At 37.7% G+C, this 14,622-nt stretch overlaps 1 protein-coding gene across 2 annotated transcripts in view; it reads right to left on the bottom strand.

Annotated features, from left to right (window-relative positions):
* Window positions 1-10,886, bottom strand: part of LOC107600587 (phosphatidylinositol 3-kinase regulatory subunit alpha) — a 29,197-nt gene extending 18,311 nt beyond the window's left edge. For both annotated transcript variants that reach the window (XM_016292521.1, XM_016292522.1), the window contains exons 1-2: window positions 10,556-10,886; window positions 8,879-9,497 (exon numbers count right to left, since the gene is read on the bottom strand). In XM_016292521.1, the coding sequence (XP_016148007.1) occupies window positions 8,879-9,209 (331 nt within the window). In that variant the 5' untranslated portion in view covers window positions 9,210-9,497; window positions 10,556-10,886. The remainder of the gene's footprint in view (window positions 1-8,878; window positions 9,498-10,555) is intronic.
* Between the last annotated feature and the right edge of the window lie 3,736 nt (window positions 10,887-14,622).

Below are 14,622 nucleotides of genomic sequence, written 5' to 3'. Positions count from 1 at the left end.
AAAGCGGGAGAGAGACAGAGTGGGATTATGGCGTCTACTGGGTCAGATCGATAGTTAGGCAAATTAAAACTAAAGAAAAACGTATGCAACAAGCTTCGAAATGACAGACAACGAACAAAAAAAGGTAATCTGCAAGAGTTGCGTCACAGCGCATATCAAAAGCTCCCTTATCGGTTCTGTTTTCAGTACTGGAGAAAAAAAGATACATTCTTAGATGTTTTTGTTAGTACGTGAACGTTATCTTACACATTTTATCTCCCCAACAGATTAATTTGAAATAAGTTTGATGCATGTTCGCTATTCCCAATTCAGAAGAGCGCACACACAGCCTGTGTCTGTCAATGCTTCTCATACTCGCTCCTCTCTGCCCCTCGCGGTGCAAATCCCGCGTCACGGACGAGCCGAGCCGCGCTCGTTTATACTCGCACCCGGCTACGCACCGCAAGTCTTGCACGCGCGCAACCTGTGTCGACTCGCGCCTGGCTCCGCGTTTAAAACGAATGTAAATTCAGTCTAACTGCTTGCTAATTTCACTTGGATGAAATGAAACATTCAGCACATTTTCCACTTGCTCTTAAAATCCCAAATACTTAAAATGAATAAATCAGCCTATGTAACATATGTAATACTTTAATAATTAACTTCAGAAATACAGTTCTTTATTTATAAAAAATAAACAAATATTTTGTGAAATTCAGTAATTAAGTTAATTCTGTAAAAGTAGTTATGCCATTATAATCTTGCCTGCTGAAGAAAAAAACAACAGAACCCCTCCCAAAACACAATAACAAATGTAATGGATTTCAGGGTTATAATGGGAATTGTATTGGTTTTAATGTAAACTATAATGGTGTCTATTTGATGGATTCTATTGGTGGGATGTAATCTGGCAGATGGCAACCAATAGAACAACAGTAATTCCTATTGGAATAATGCCCAAAACAAAAAGGAATTTTGTAATGGTTTAATGGAAACTATAAGAATTTCTGTGATGGTTTCTATTGTTTTTTTCAGCAGGGTAATGATACCCATACTGTGCTGCACATTATTGACAATATTGAGCTGAAGCTTGACTTTGCACATTTAAAATCGCAAATTAAATCGCAATCGCAATATGTAAAATTTTTTTTTTGATATTTTCCCCCAAATCGCACAGCCCTACAACATGGCGGAGGCTGCAGCCGCACCCTCAAGATTCATTCACTCCACCAGCGTTTCGCAGCGATCGTGTTCATACCACGGGACGCTAAACAATCTTGCAAACTGTCTAAACTGAATTATACATGCAGACACTCATATGGTGATCTCATAGCTGGCTACGGTTATGGTTATATATATCACTACATGTGTCTCTCTCTCGCTTAAGTGGCGCTCTTTCCTCTTGCTTGTACTCTCCCTTGCCTCCACGATTTCCGGGATATTGTATCTGATTTGCGGGCGTCAGGGAGCCACTATTAATATGCGGGAGACTCCCGGAGCTTCCGGGAGAGGTGGGATGTCTGTGTTAGCCTATGTTTAATGCAGTCAATAGCCTATAGCAGGGTTCCTCAAATCTTACCCTGGCGGTCCAATGCGCTGCAGAGTTTAGCTCCAACCCTGATCAAACTCAGCTACCTGTGGTTTTCTAATGATCCTGAAGCCATTGATTAGCATGCTCAGGTGTGTTTGATTAGGGTTAGAGCTAAACTCTGCAGGAAAGTGGATCTCGTGGGCCAGATTTGAGGATCCCTGGCCTATAGGCTACATTAGGTTTTCCACAGTCTATTCAATCATTAAACTAAGCTTAAATCATTAAAAACTGACACATAATAAACAAGAATAAACAAATCAGTAAGTATAGGCCTACATTCGTATGCATTTTTGTATTTAGGCCTATTGTATTTATTTTTTAATATCAATGCTATTTAAGACTATGCATTTAACACCATCCCCTGACCATTATGTGACGAATTCATTAAAGAATATTATTTTTTATTTAATTCTGAGAGAATATTCCACCACGGCTGTTTTTCGTGACTTTTTCCTCTGTGAAATGAAGTGTCGGCAACAGCAAACAACGGTGATAGCTCATTTAAAGGTAATGTCACCGCAAAATTGGACTAATTTGGACAGTCACGCTAAATGGAGTCGAGGAGCTGATTCCGTCAACTCCGATGGTGGGAGTCGGGAATCGGAGTCGACTCCGAAAAACCTGGAACCAAACACCCCTAGGGTGTGGGCGTGCGCATCGGGGCGGAACTCCGCTGTGCGTGATACAGAGAGTGCGACCATAACGTAGAGACCGAAATGACATGCCGTCGTGTAAATAAGATAAATAACATAAGAAGGCTATTTAGCTTGTCTAATAAAAGAACAAGGTATAGACCTGTTCTATCGGAAAAGGTAACTTTAAATGACTTCTGTTGTGATCTGGCACTATAGAGAAAATATAATTAACTTGACCTTCAATATAATGCCCCCCTAACATAATGGCAGGGGAAACACTGATGTAATTATTTTGATCAACTCTTAACGAGCGCTAAGCAGTCCCTCTAAACCGAAGTGTACTGCTACATATATCATAGAAAACGACATGTCATTATTTGCAGAAATTTCTCCCAATTAAAAAGAGCCCAAACTCACCATAAGCCATCACTCAGATCTAAAGATATCTCTCATAAAGCTATAACACATAGAAAAGAATTAGGTCATGTAGGCCAACCTTTTGATTCTTCTTGCTATAGTCTTCAAGTTATGAGTTATTATTTTTGTGTATGTCACTCAGAAAAAACATGAACTTCAGTGAGGCAAAAATGCCCTCAGGGCTTAAAGGGTTAAATTTGTAAAAAAGAAAAAAAAAAATGTTTTTTTATACATTGTCACTTTATACTTTTGATGACTATATTACTATAATGCTAAATATAGTAATATATATTCAATAAAGAATAATATGTATAATAATCTATCTATCTATCCATCCTTGTGTTTTAAGGTACCTAAAAAGATATTTAAAAGTATCTAAAATACATTAATAAATGTATTATTTTTTATATTATTTATATATTCTTTTTTAGGTACCTTGCCATATGTATTGGTTTACTGCTTAGTTAGAGGAAAGTGCACATTCTTTACAAAACCCAGCATCAATTCTCCCTCAAAGAGCTGCTCCATGCAGCAGATGATCAATCGAGAACTGAAGAGGCCCCAAAAAGGAGAGCAGCACATTATCTCAAACACCAGCAATGCCTTCCCCCAACTAGCTCACACTTTCAGTTAACTGCCACAGCTCTCCTTGGCAGTTTTCACATGTACTTTCTCACAGTATGTAAATTTTAATTATAAAATTTTTTTTTGTCCTGCAAAATTTGTGATGTCCTGCATTCTTTAAACAAATGCACATGAACTGCACAACAACTACAAGAGACCTGTAAATAAGACAAGAGATATAATTAAAATAACAAATAATGAGATAACATCGGAGCACAGCATCACCTTTGCAAACTCGCATGCTAAAAGACTGCCATATCTCATCAAGCACAGGAATGTGGGCCTTGCATGGACTTGTATGTACTAACCAGTTTTGGTCCAACCACGCACAAAGTTTGATCACATCTATTTTATTAGCCATGGAAACAGAGAATCCTGAACTCCAGAATACCGGAACAAAGAACATTTAGTGGCCTTACTGAACGTTTTATTTCTAAAGCATGCTGTAGATAATCTTTTTTTTATTTTTATTGTCGTTTTAACTTCTCAAGTCTTAAACATAACGCTTCTGATGGGACACTCAAACATTCAGAAGGAATATTAAATTAGTTAAATTAATTAAATTTAATAATGGAAACCATCTAACAGCTTTAAACACAGCAAGCTAACTAAAGCACTGCTAAAAGTGTCACCGCTAAAAGAAAAATATTATCAAATCACTATTAAGTTTTTGGATGACTAGTCCACTTTTGTAACCATTGCAGCTCTTATTTATTTAGTAATTTCCTCATATTTATTATTGAATTACATATTGGCCATTGAAAAAAAAAAAAATTCTTTCCGCTATACAAGTTGATATGAAACAGAAGTTGTAATCGTCTTCCTATTGTGAGGCATATCTGAGTGAAACGGCTTCTTGAATGAGAAAAAAGTAGGGCAGATTTAATTTGGTCCTTCAAGAATTGATTTGATCATTTGATTGTTGTCGTTTGCTATTTCTGCGATCTCATGTGAGTGACAGGTTGTCCCACCTATGCACCATATGTTATCAGAGAAAAAGGGAGGGGAAGTTACTTCGAATTTTATTATGAGGGCATATGAATTCTTTAAATAAAAAATAATGCTGTGCATGGATGAATCATTTATAATAATCACTGCAATATTACATTAATAAAAATGGTCAAGAACTCATGCCATATGTTTACCAGCTCAGCACCATCATTCTCCATGCAATAAAACAGAACAGTTGCGGATAGAGGGGAACTCTAATTTCCATAGAATAGAAGAAGTTAAAGCCATAAAAGATGTCATTCCCTGTTCGAAGTCACGTACAGAAAAAAAAACATCCAACTTGGAACCCAAGTGAAGGAAAAACAGAGCAATACATTTTGTGGACCCAAAATGCAGTTAGCAAGAATGGGTTAAGAAATAAAACAAGAATTGTGCAAAATCTGGGCTGGGCACATACGGATCCTCTCACTCCATTCCAGAGGCCCGCAGAAAGGAGCATGTTAGTGTTATAAAAAAGCCTGGGAGCCGGAACGGACTGGACTGGAATTCCACATCTGCTGTTCTCTGCAGCGAGCCCCTGCGGCTCAAACAGAGAGCGAGAGAGAGAGAGACAGAGAGAGCTAGAGGCCCCAAGCTGAACACTCCCCCTTAATCCCCTTCGTCAGGTCTGACCCCAGAAGAATAATCCAAAAATTCAAAGAGGAAGATGTAGAAATAAGAGAGCTAGGGCGGAGAGAGAATAAGAAAAATCTGAAAGACCATTCAGTGGCAGCTAATAAATCTGAAACACAGCAAGGCAATGAGAAGTGAAACCTAGGTGCCTTAAATACACAATACAATCACACTGATCCCAGTACTGCTGTTTAACTGTACTGTACACAGTATAGAGGGGGGGGGGGGGGGGGGTTGCCAGAACTTTACCGTACCATCAGGGTAACACAAAAATAATGAAACTTAAATGTGGGCTGTCACGCAAAAAATTCTGGGAATGTCAATTTACGGGTTTTCCACTGAAAATTATGAGACTTGTATATGTTTTGGGGACTAAGCTGACTTGTACAGCTTTTGGACCTGAAAAGAACATTTAACAGCAGTTTCTGGGAGTCAAGATGCAATGGTTCCTATCACTCATTTAAACACAGTCTAGTCCAGTGGTTCCCAACCCTGGTCCTGGAGGCACCCCAACACTGCACGTTTTGCATGTCTCCTTAATCAAACACACATGCTTCTGGTCATCAGTTCATTAGTAGAGACTCCAAGACCTGAAATTTGTGTGTCAGAGAAAGGAGACATACAAAATGTGCAGTGTTAGGGTGCCTCCAGGATCAGGGTTGGGAATAGGGATGGGTACCGAAACTCGGTATTTAATCGGTACCGGGGCTAAATTATAAATGACCGGAGTATCGATAAACTCTGACGTTAACGGTTCTGCTATCAGTACTGGAGAAATTAATAAAACACACATACATTTATTATTGCTATATATACACATTATCTTGCAAATTCTATCTCACCAGATTCGCCAGCTGCTTTTCAAACATTTGTCTATGATGCATTTTTGCTATTCGCAATTCAGAAGCGAGATCGCGCCCACGCGGAGGAGCTTCAGCACGCGCAACATGAAAGCCCTGTTTAATTATGATAGAAGAGAGAACTAAACATTCAAACATCTGCTTACACTTTAGATCTGTGGCTGTTTTATTAAGCTCATTTTATTTGTTTTATTTCGATTTTGGCTTCTAAGGATTATACAAAAGACATGAGGTAAAGCTATTAAAAACTAGCTGCGTTTCGTCTTGCGCAACTTCTTTCCCTTCACAGCGGTGCACATTCGTTCCTCCCTAAAACCCAAACTTAACGTCAGAATCAGCTCAATCCGTGATTGTTGTAAAATGCCGACTTTACTGTTGCTAAATTGCGGGACATGATTGATAGTAAAACGTTGAAAGCACAATCCGCACAAGAGACGCTGTTCCTCAGGCTGAAATGTGCGCGCGCGGCGTGCTCCAAAACGGCCAAACAAATGACACTTTGAGCTTCGGGTGCATGTCCAATCGATCAAATACACACAAAAATGTCAAAATGGCCGGCTTGGAGAGTATTTACAAATTGATATTTTATATTAATTTCATTAAATGTTTATTTTACATTTCAGAATATAAAGCAATGTTAATTCAGCTCTTAATTGGTCATATATATATTTAAAACAAAAAGTACCGATAAGAATACCGTTAAAGTACCGAACCGATAAGCAGTATCGTTAAGAGTAGTAATACCGTTAAAACCTTAACAATACCCATCCCTAGTTGGGAACCACTGGTCTAGTCTATTATAATGCTGCAAGTCTTTGTGACGTTTTCCCGTTATTACCATTTTTATGTTGTGGAAACCACAATTTCTATTTGGCTATTTTTTTTTAGTTTTAAAGAAAAAGGAGAAAAAAAAATTCTCCAGAGCTCAGTTGGCTCTGGAGTTTCACCAGAAATAACATTAGTCACAATGAGAAATACCTCAAGCATCAATACTGAGAATCATTTTCTGGCATTTCACTTCTCTCTGCACTGATTCTTTATGCAACACTAATGCAAATAGACTGACTAAGGGAAATTCAAGAAAAAAAAAAGTATAAGTTGGTCATTTCAAATGAGGAAGAAAAACCAGAGATTTTCTAGTAAGACTAAAATCATCTACCTAAAAGTGTACAGTGTAAAAAAACAGCCTCAGGTTTCAGTCCTTTAAATTGTCACAGCCAAGTCAAAAGTGCTTAGGCTTTATAGCTGGACATTTGTCTGGAATTTTATGTGGTTTTAGTGGTGGTGTGGGTGATCAGGGTTTGAGTCCTGTTTCTACTGTGTGAGAAGCATAATGCCAAGAGCTCTGGCCATCATCCAGATCTGCTTCTGGTTTACATTCCGCAAAACTCCGTTCTCTATACCTCTCCCTTCCTTTAACATGGACACAAATCGGAATAGTCATTCAGAACAGAAAGAGGCCATAGTGTCACTTTAGTCACAGTCATGCTGCTTAAGCAATCGTGACCTCCGGGAAAAGTTAGGTGAGTTTCGTCAAACAAAAATAGCTCTCATCAAAGATCAAAAAAAGGTATGTGTTCATGTTTTTATGCATCAAACCACATAGGACAAGGAAGTAGCAAACAAGTTTGCCACTGCTTTTCAACAGCAATGATTCTGAGTGGCATATCTCACTTACGATCTATGTTCCATAACCTGATAACCTGAAAATAACATCTAACTTAGTCGTCACCATGACAACCGAGGCAAACAAGAAAAAAAAAAATACTGACTGTGTATGGGAAACTGGGTTAAATTTAGGGCTGGGCAGAAAATCAAATGCGATTTTCATGTGCATCTCATCAGTAAAGTCGCTTCTGGTGATTAGTAGTAAATCTCCAGCACGTGCTTTCAGACAAAATCGCGTTCAAAATCGCAGGCTATTCATTGCCGATTAAAACGCGATTTTGTGTAGCTTGTCAGTGAACTACGGCTCTGTGTAGTAAATGCCGCTCCATCTGAAAGCACGTGCTGGAGATTTACTACTAATCACAGGAGCGGCTTTACTGACGAGATGCGCATGAAAATCGCATTGATTTTTTTGCACAGCCCTAGTTAAATTAAACACACTTTGTTTAAAATGTAAATACTTTCTCTACCATTAGCATCGCCAAATGGAAGAGCAAAGATACTGACTGTTGACAAACATTTCCACACAAACTAAACTCAAACAAATCAAATGGAAACTCGTCAAATGGATTTGGGTCCGCAAAAGTTCAAGCATGATAACTCCCTTAGAATCTGTATTGTATCATGTACAATAAATATACAGATGAAGCCTTTTTAGACATGGCTGGTCACATCACTAGAATAGAAATGTAACAGTTGGCACACGAGGACAGCGTAAACCAAAACTACAGATTAAGAGATCTGGGTGATATGTTAAAGGAGCCATAGGGGGCTCTAAATGCTCATACTGTGGCTGTGCGAAAGATGCAGCCATGCTAGACAATTACAAACTACTGTGTGCAGGCCTTCATCCAGATCTGGGCTTCCTGCCATGTTTGCAATTACGAACCATAGCCCAGTGCAAACCTAAAACAGCCTTAAATATTCAGGGGACATTTGTGTGCTGCAGCTATAAATCCAATCTCTTGATGAAATGGTGGTGTAAAATCTGGTCACTAATCACGAAAATGGAAAAAGTGGTGAGTGGGTATTTTGAGAGAGGCACGTGGGTTTGGCATCAACGTGAATGGATCTAGTTAAGAGGAAAGAGAATGTTAAAATTATGCACCCTGAGATCCAAAGAAACCGAGCTAAAATGGTTGATGACAATTTTTATACTCTAAATAAAAGAAGACCTGATTTGTGACCACTGGTTAAGGTCAACTCTGGTGATCAAATATTAATCTAAAGGTTAACTATAGACAGCTTCTGTGGAATTAAGTAACTATCTAAACAGCAGCTCAAAATGGTAAACAGGTAGAGGGTTTGAGACATAAATATTTTGAATTCTCAAGCTCATTCGGATCATAGTGCACCAAGTTGGGGTGCTTATGCAGCCAATGCAGGATTAAACCCAGTTAGCAACATTTCCTGAGAACTCAATGTGGTTAAAAAAGTGCTGAAAATAAAATTCATGAAAAAACAAAAAACAGCTCACTCACTTTGCTCAGAGTCCGAGTCTGGCCTTGAGGGCCCTGGGGCCACCGGTAAAGGCCTTTGGGGTCTTGGTTTGGGAGTTGGTGGAGAAATCTTTTTCTTGCCGATGAACTCCACGTACGTACCAGGAAAGTCCCCCTTTTCCTGAGTAGTTTCATTAAAGCCAGGCAGCCATCCGATTTCATCTGGTCTCTCCTCCATCCCCTCAGTGTAACCAACTGTGAGTAGTGCACCTTTATTGACTGTAAGAATGTCCCCTACATGCAGGTCAATATCCTCCTCCCTCTCTTTCTTATAGTCATACAGCGCTCTGTACTGATATCCTTCTGCACTCATTTTGATGGTGTCGTCTCAAACTTTTGGTGTCACAAAAATGATAATGATCATTTACAAAGGTTCTTTGAACCAATATTTGGATGTGAGGCAAGAGTAAAAAAAAGTTGTTGTTTTTTCTCCCTATGACTTTAAGCCTTTATTAACATCATACACACTGTATTCTCTAAGGATGAGTGGATTACGTAAAACTAATAGTCCAATGATTGGGTGCACCTTCAAGGTGCTTTATACACACTCTTCCCATCTGTGTGAGGCCTTATCCTGTGAATCTCACAGAGTAACTCGAACCTGAAACACAGAAGAGAAGCCATTTTACACACGCCACACTACACACAGACTCAAATTCCATGGGGAAACATTGTAATTGTTGTACATTATGTGCTCAAAAACAAATAATCCAACAAATAACAACAAAAATTAAGTGTGCAGCTGTTTATTTTCTGTAGTAGCTTAATAGTATAAACAACAATAGGTTATAAATATGCTGCAGCTTTAGAGTAAATGCTTGATATTTTTAGCTACATTTTATACTATAGTATTTTGAAAGGATTGATGGAATGCTTATTTTTCTTTCTAAGTCATGAAACAAACTTCTTTCAAAATTGTAAACACCACATGCCTAAAAAAAAACGGACAAACTGACTCAGAAAGCATCACAACACAATACACAAATGCAGATACACACTTTTTGGACAAGTGCAAATAAAAGAACAAATGGCGCAGAAGAAACTCCAAAGAGTCGCAATGCTGACCGTGCAAAACTCTCGATTGAGTTTCACGTAACAGATTACGATTAATAATCGGCGCTATTTTAAGATCAAACGTAAACAATTTAGCCAGGCATAAACTAACCCAGTGTGAATTGTTTAAATAAAAAGACAATTAAAGTGCATCATTAAGACTGAAAACCACAATCAAATCAGATACAAATCACTCACCATAGATACAACAAAATTGAACTGGCTGTAATCTCATGGCCTGTGGCGTTAATCGGAGACGCCTTTATTTATAGATTTATATTAATCTTGCGTGGTCGGGGTTAGCATATTTGCTAACGTTAGCCTTAAATAATATAACATTATTATTAGAGCGAAATACATTGACGTATACGCAAAATCATTTTAGAAAGATTATATCTTCAATTACGACGCTAAAACGCACGGTTGCGGTAGAAAATAAATCGCCAGAGTCAATAATGTGAAGTGAGCGCGTAGAGCCAGTTGGGACACGCTGTGCTGGAACAATCGACACAGTAAAGCGACCTTATTAAACCTCCCATAATCTCAACATTACAATACATACCAATCCTAAATACGCTGCATATTTCATAAAACAAGCATACCTACCGGGGAATGGTGAAAATAGAGCGCAGCTGAAGTATATCTGCGAACTTTAGTAAGTTGTAAGGGGTCCGTTCATGAAAACCAGGGCCGAGAAAATCTCCTTCGCTTCCCGTAACTCCAGTTTACGCAGCTCTCCAACAAATCCACTCACCACAACCGCTGTAAAACACACCTCATACGACGCGTATTTGGCGAAGTAACATCCAGAGGTAAGATAAATTTCAACACGCTAATTGAGTGTTTTAAAAAAAAAAAGACTTTAACTTAATGATTGAGCTCGTTTCCCGACAGTAAAGCCGACTCCGTCCGAGTCACCGCACACTGAATCCTCTCAATGGCAGGAACGCCAGAATACAGGCCACGCCCTCTGAGTTGCGTCAGCGACAGTCCCCCTCTCGTGTCCCGCCCCTCTAGTTAATATGTATATTCTCATAATACTACAGTATGTGCCAAACAGCTGGACATGCCTGGTTGCGTCTGCGCCAGTCGGTCATAGTAGAGTTACTACATTACTTCCACATGTGGGGTGTTTCTAGAGCAAGATTTTAGCCTCGATAACTATTAGAAAATAAACAATGGCTGTTATCCTAATCATAATAAAGCAATCGTAATATACAGCCTATGTGGCTCTTCTGAGAAAAGTTACTAGATTGGTCCACAAAATATAAATCAGTGATGTATCAGATGTCACAGTATTTTGATACTGCGGTACCGAATAACACAAAATTATGAAATTATGTTGAAATAACATGCCCATGACACATTTTTTTTTAAGTGGTACAAGTTTCTTTTACTACAAAATAATTTAGCAATAATGTGTTTGATTGCTAATTGATGTCAAATGTAAAAGCTGGGCTGTAAAATAAAACCAGGTGAGAACAACTTGGTTATCCAGCATGGTGCCAAAAATACAAGTAAAATGATATGTTATGGTATTTTATGTTACCATTAAGTTTATGTTGTATTTTCTCTCTAACTCCCTGTTCCGTTCGCCTAATTAAATCAAGCTGAATTTCTTCCATGTTACCCTGTTTCTCAGTACTGGAACACTTAGCCTTCTCAGAACAGAGCAGAAAATGTCCTCACTGTGCACTAAGGATGGTGCACTAAAGAGAACACTGTGAAGCATTGCAAAAAAAAAAAAAAAATTTAAAAACTGGGGCACTTTCATCTTAATTTTGTCACATTTTTCTCATAAAATACACAGTAATGAATTTCAAGGAAAATACCAGAAATGTAATTAAAAGGCAATACAATTTAATATGCCATGCTGTGTCTGTGAACGCAGATAAATGCAATGTGATCTTATCAGCTGATTTCAACTTTACGTTCTATGAAAATAATTTTCTTTCTTTCTTTCTTTCTTTCTTTTCTTTCTCTCAAAAGTATAAGAACTTAGATTTCCTTCCGTCTTTTGTGGACAGGTTTCATTCAACATCTACAAAATCTATAGCACTCCAAGATAAGTTTAGTGGTCATATCAAAGCAGGGGCCATTTCCTGTGTTCCATTATTCCCTTTCAGTCAGGATTCAATATGGAGTACACTGGACTCATTTAGAATGGCCAATCCCAGCCACATGACTGTGAATGTGGGTGGCCTGATCATGGGGGAGGTTAACTTGCAGAAATCCCCTGTTGTGAGTACCATCCAAAGGATACAGAGAGAGCTTACAGCATTCTGTGCTAGAGAATAATTTAATAAAGATATGTTGTGAAAGAACTGCAACCAATGTTAGTGTGACATTAGAATGTAAAGCAATATATTAATGTATCACATTCTTCCAGTAGCCACATGGATCATCTAGGTGGAGTTTGGCAAACCTCAGACAGGCAGTAGTGTTCTGTTTGTATAGCTGTGGTTTCCTCCTTGGTGCATTCCCATGCACACCACCTTTCTACAGTGTTTTCCGAATGATGAATTCATGGACACTAATGTTAACTAGTGTGAGAAATGCCAGCAAAATCTATTGGATTATTATACTACTTATTCTTAATTTTCTATTATATTATGAATATTATATTCTTAGTTAAAAGCATCTCCTGCTCGCATCTCAGCATGTCTAACATACATTTCTTGTTGGATGACGGACCATCACCTTCAACTCAACCTGGCTAAGACAGAACTGCTTGTGGTTTCAACAAACCCATCACTTTATCAAAATTTCACCATCCAGTTAGACTCATCAACCATAACTCCTTCAAAAGCAACTAGAAACCTTGGAGTTGTGATTGATGATAAGCTGAATTTCTCAGACCACATTGCTAAAACTGCCCATTCCTGCAGATTTGCTTTATACAACATTAGGAAGATCAGGCCCTTTCTTTCAGAACATGCAACACAACTCCTTGTTCAAGCTTTTGTTCTATCCAGGCTGGACTATTGCAATGCTCTCTTGGCAGTTCTTCCAGCCACTTCTATCAAACCTCTACAATTAATCCAAAATGCCGCTGCAAGAGTAATCTTTAATGAGCCAAAAAGAACGCATGTCACACCTCTGTTCATCAATTTGCACTGACTACCAAACAGCCTTTGCCATCTTCAAGAAACGACTAAAAACACATCTGCTCCACCTTTACTTGACCCTCTAACTCTAGCACTTTCTACATTTATCTTTTATTATTATTATTTTTTATTATTATTTATATTTTTCTATTCTATTTTTTTCTATTCTATCTACTTGTTTTTCTTTGTGTGTGTGTGTGTGTGTTTATGTGTGTGTGTAATATATATATATACACCTTGCTACGTGTACTGCGTTAGGCTAACCAAGACTTGCCATTTGCACTTATATATTGTTGCGCTTTTGTTAGTTTTGACTGCTTTTATTGTCCTCATTTGTAAGTCGCTTTGGATAAAAGCGTCTGCTAAATGACTAAATGTAAATGTAAATTCTTATTGAGTTACTTCGATAAATGTATGAGAAGATTAGCAATGTAGCAATGGTTTGCAGATAAATTGCAGGTACTACGTGACCAGGAATGTATGGAACATACAATAAAAGCATATGCTTTAATGCTTTAATACATAGGGGAACCACTTTAAGTGCTACATAGCACCTATATCTTTAAATATGGTGCTATATAGTACCTTAACCCTAAAGAACCGCATAAGAACCATTACAGGTTCTTTATAGGTGCTATATAGCACTTAAATTGGTTCCCTTATGATTACGAGCCGAAGAACCACTTAGCAGTGCTATATAGCACCTCAACTACCACAAAGAACTGCTGAAGAACCAATTTTTTTTGTGTGTAAATTCTTCAGATCAAATATGTGCTTCTTTAAGTGGTCTTAAACACACAACTGAAAATACTAATAATTTTAGATGACAATACAGGCAAAAACAATTTGGGACGATTTATGTACAAAAGTGTACAATAATACCAATACTGAGTACAGTATGAACAGTAGCACAGGCAAAAAGACGATTTATGTACAAAAGTGTACAATAATACCAATACTGAGTACAGTATGAACAGTAGCAGTAGCAGTATAGCAGTAGAAAAAAATTTTTTTCTGACAAATGGCTGTGGAAAATAAGCATTAAAACAGCTGTATACCATTGTGAAAAAAGCATACTTTTTAAAAGACTTTTAGCATTTTATTTTTTATTAAATAGAGAGAATGCTTCTTTGACTCACTTAAGTAGGACTTGTTGTAAGTATATGTTTAAATGTAATTTAAATTATTTCTAATATATGGATACTTTAAAAACTTGTGACATTATTACAAGGTGCACTTTTTGAAAGTGTACTCAAGTGTGTTAAGAAACATATTCATAAAACTCCCTTTAAGTACATTTAAGCAACCTTTATTTAATAATAAAAATAGCAATAGTAAATCAAGTATAGTTAAAAAAAAATACTTTTAATATTTTCAGTACTCCACATGCACATTCTTTTTCAGAAGGGTATTTTTCGGTCTGATTTGCACACAGTGCTTTTCAAATCCAGTGCACAGCTAGAGAAGATGCTCCACTCATATTGCATAATCATAAATTAGCCAAACTAAACTAGCAGACAAAAAGAGTATTGCTTTCTCCCTAATGGAAGTGTGCTGACATTGGCT

The sequence above is a fragment of the Sinocyclocheilus grahami genome, unplaced genomic scaffold (assembly GCF_001515645.1).
Source record: "Sinocyclocheilus grahami isolate Dianchi unplaced genomic scaffold, SAMN03320097.WGS_v1.1 scaffold287.1, whole genome shotgun sequence".
In the NCBI taxonomy this organism is placed as follows: Eukaryota; Metazoa; Chordata; class Actinopteri; order Cypriniformes; family Cyprinidae; genus Sinocyclocheilus; species Sinocyclocheilus grahami.
Note: the sequence above shows the minus strand (reverse complement) of the source record. Positions and strands in the feature narration are given on the sequence as shown.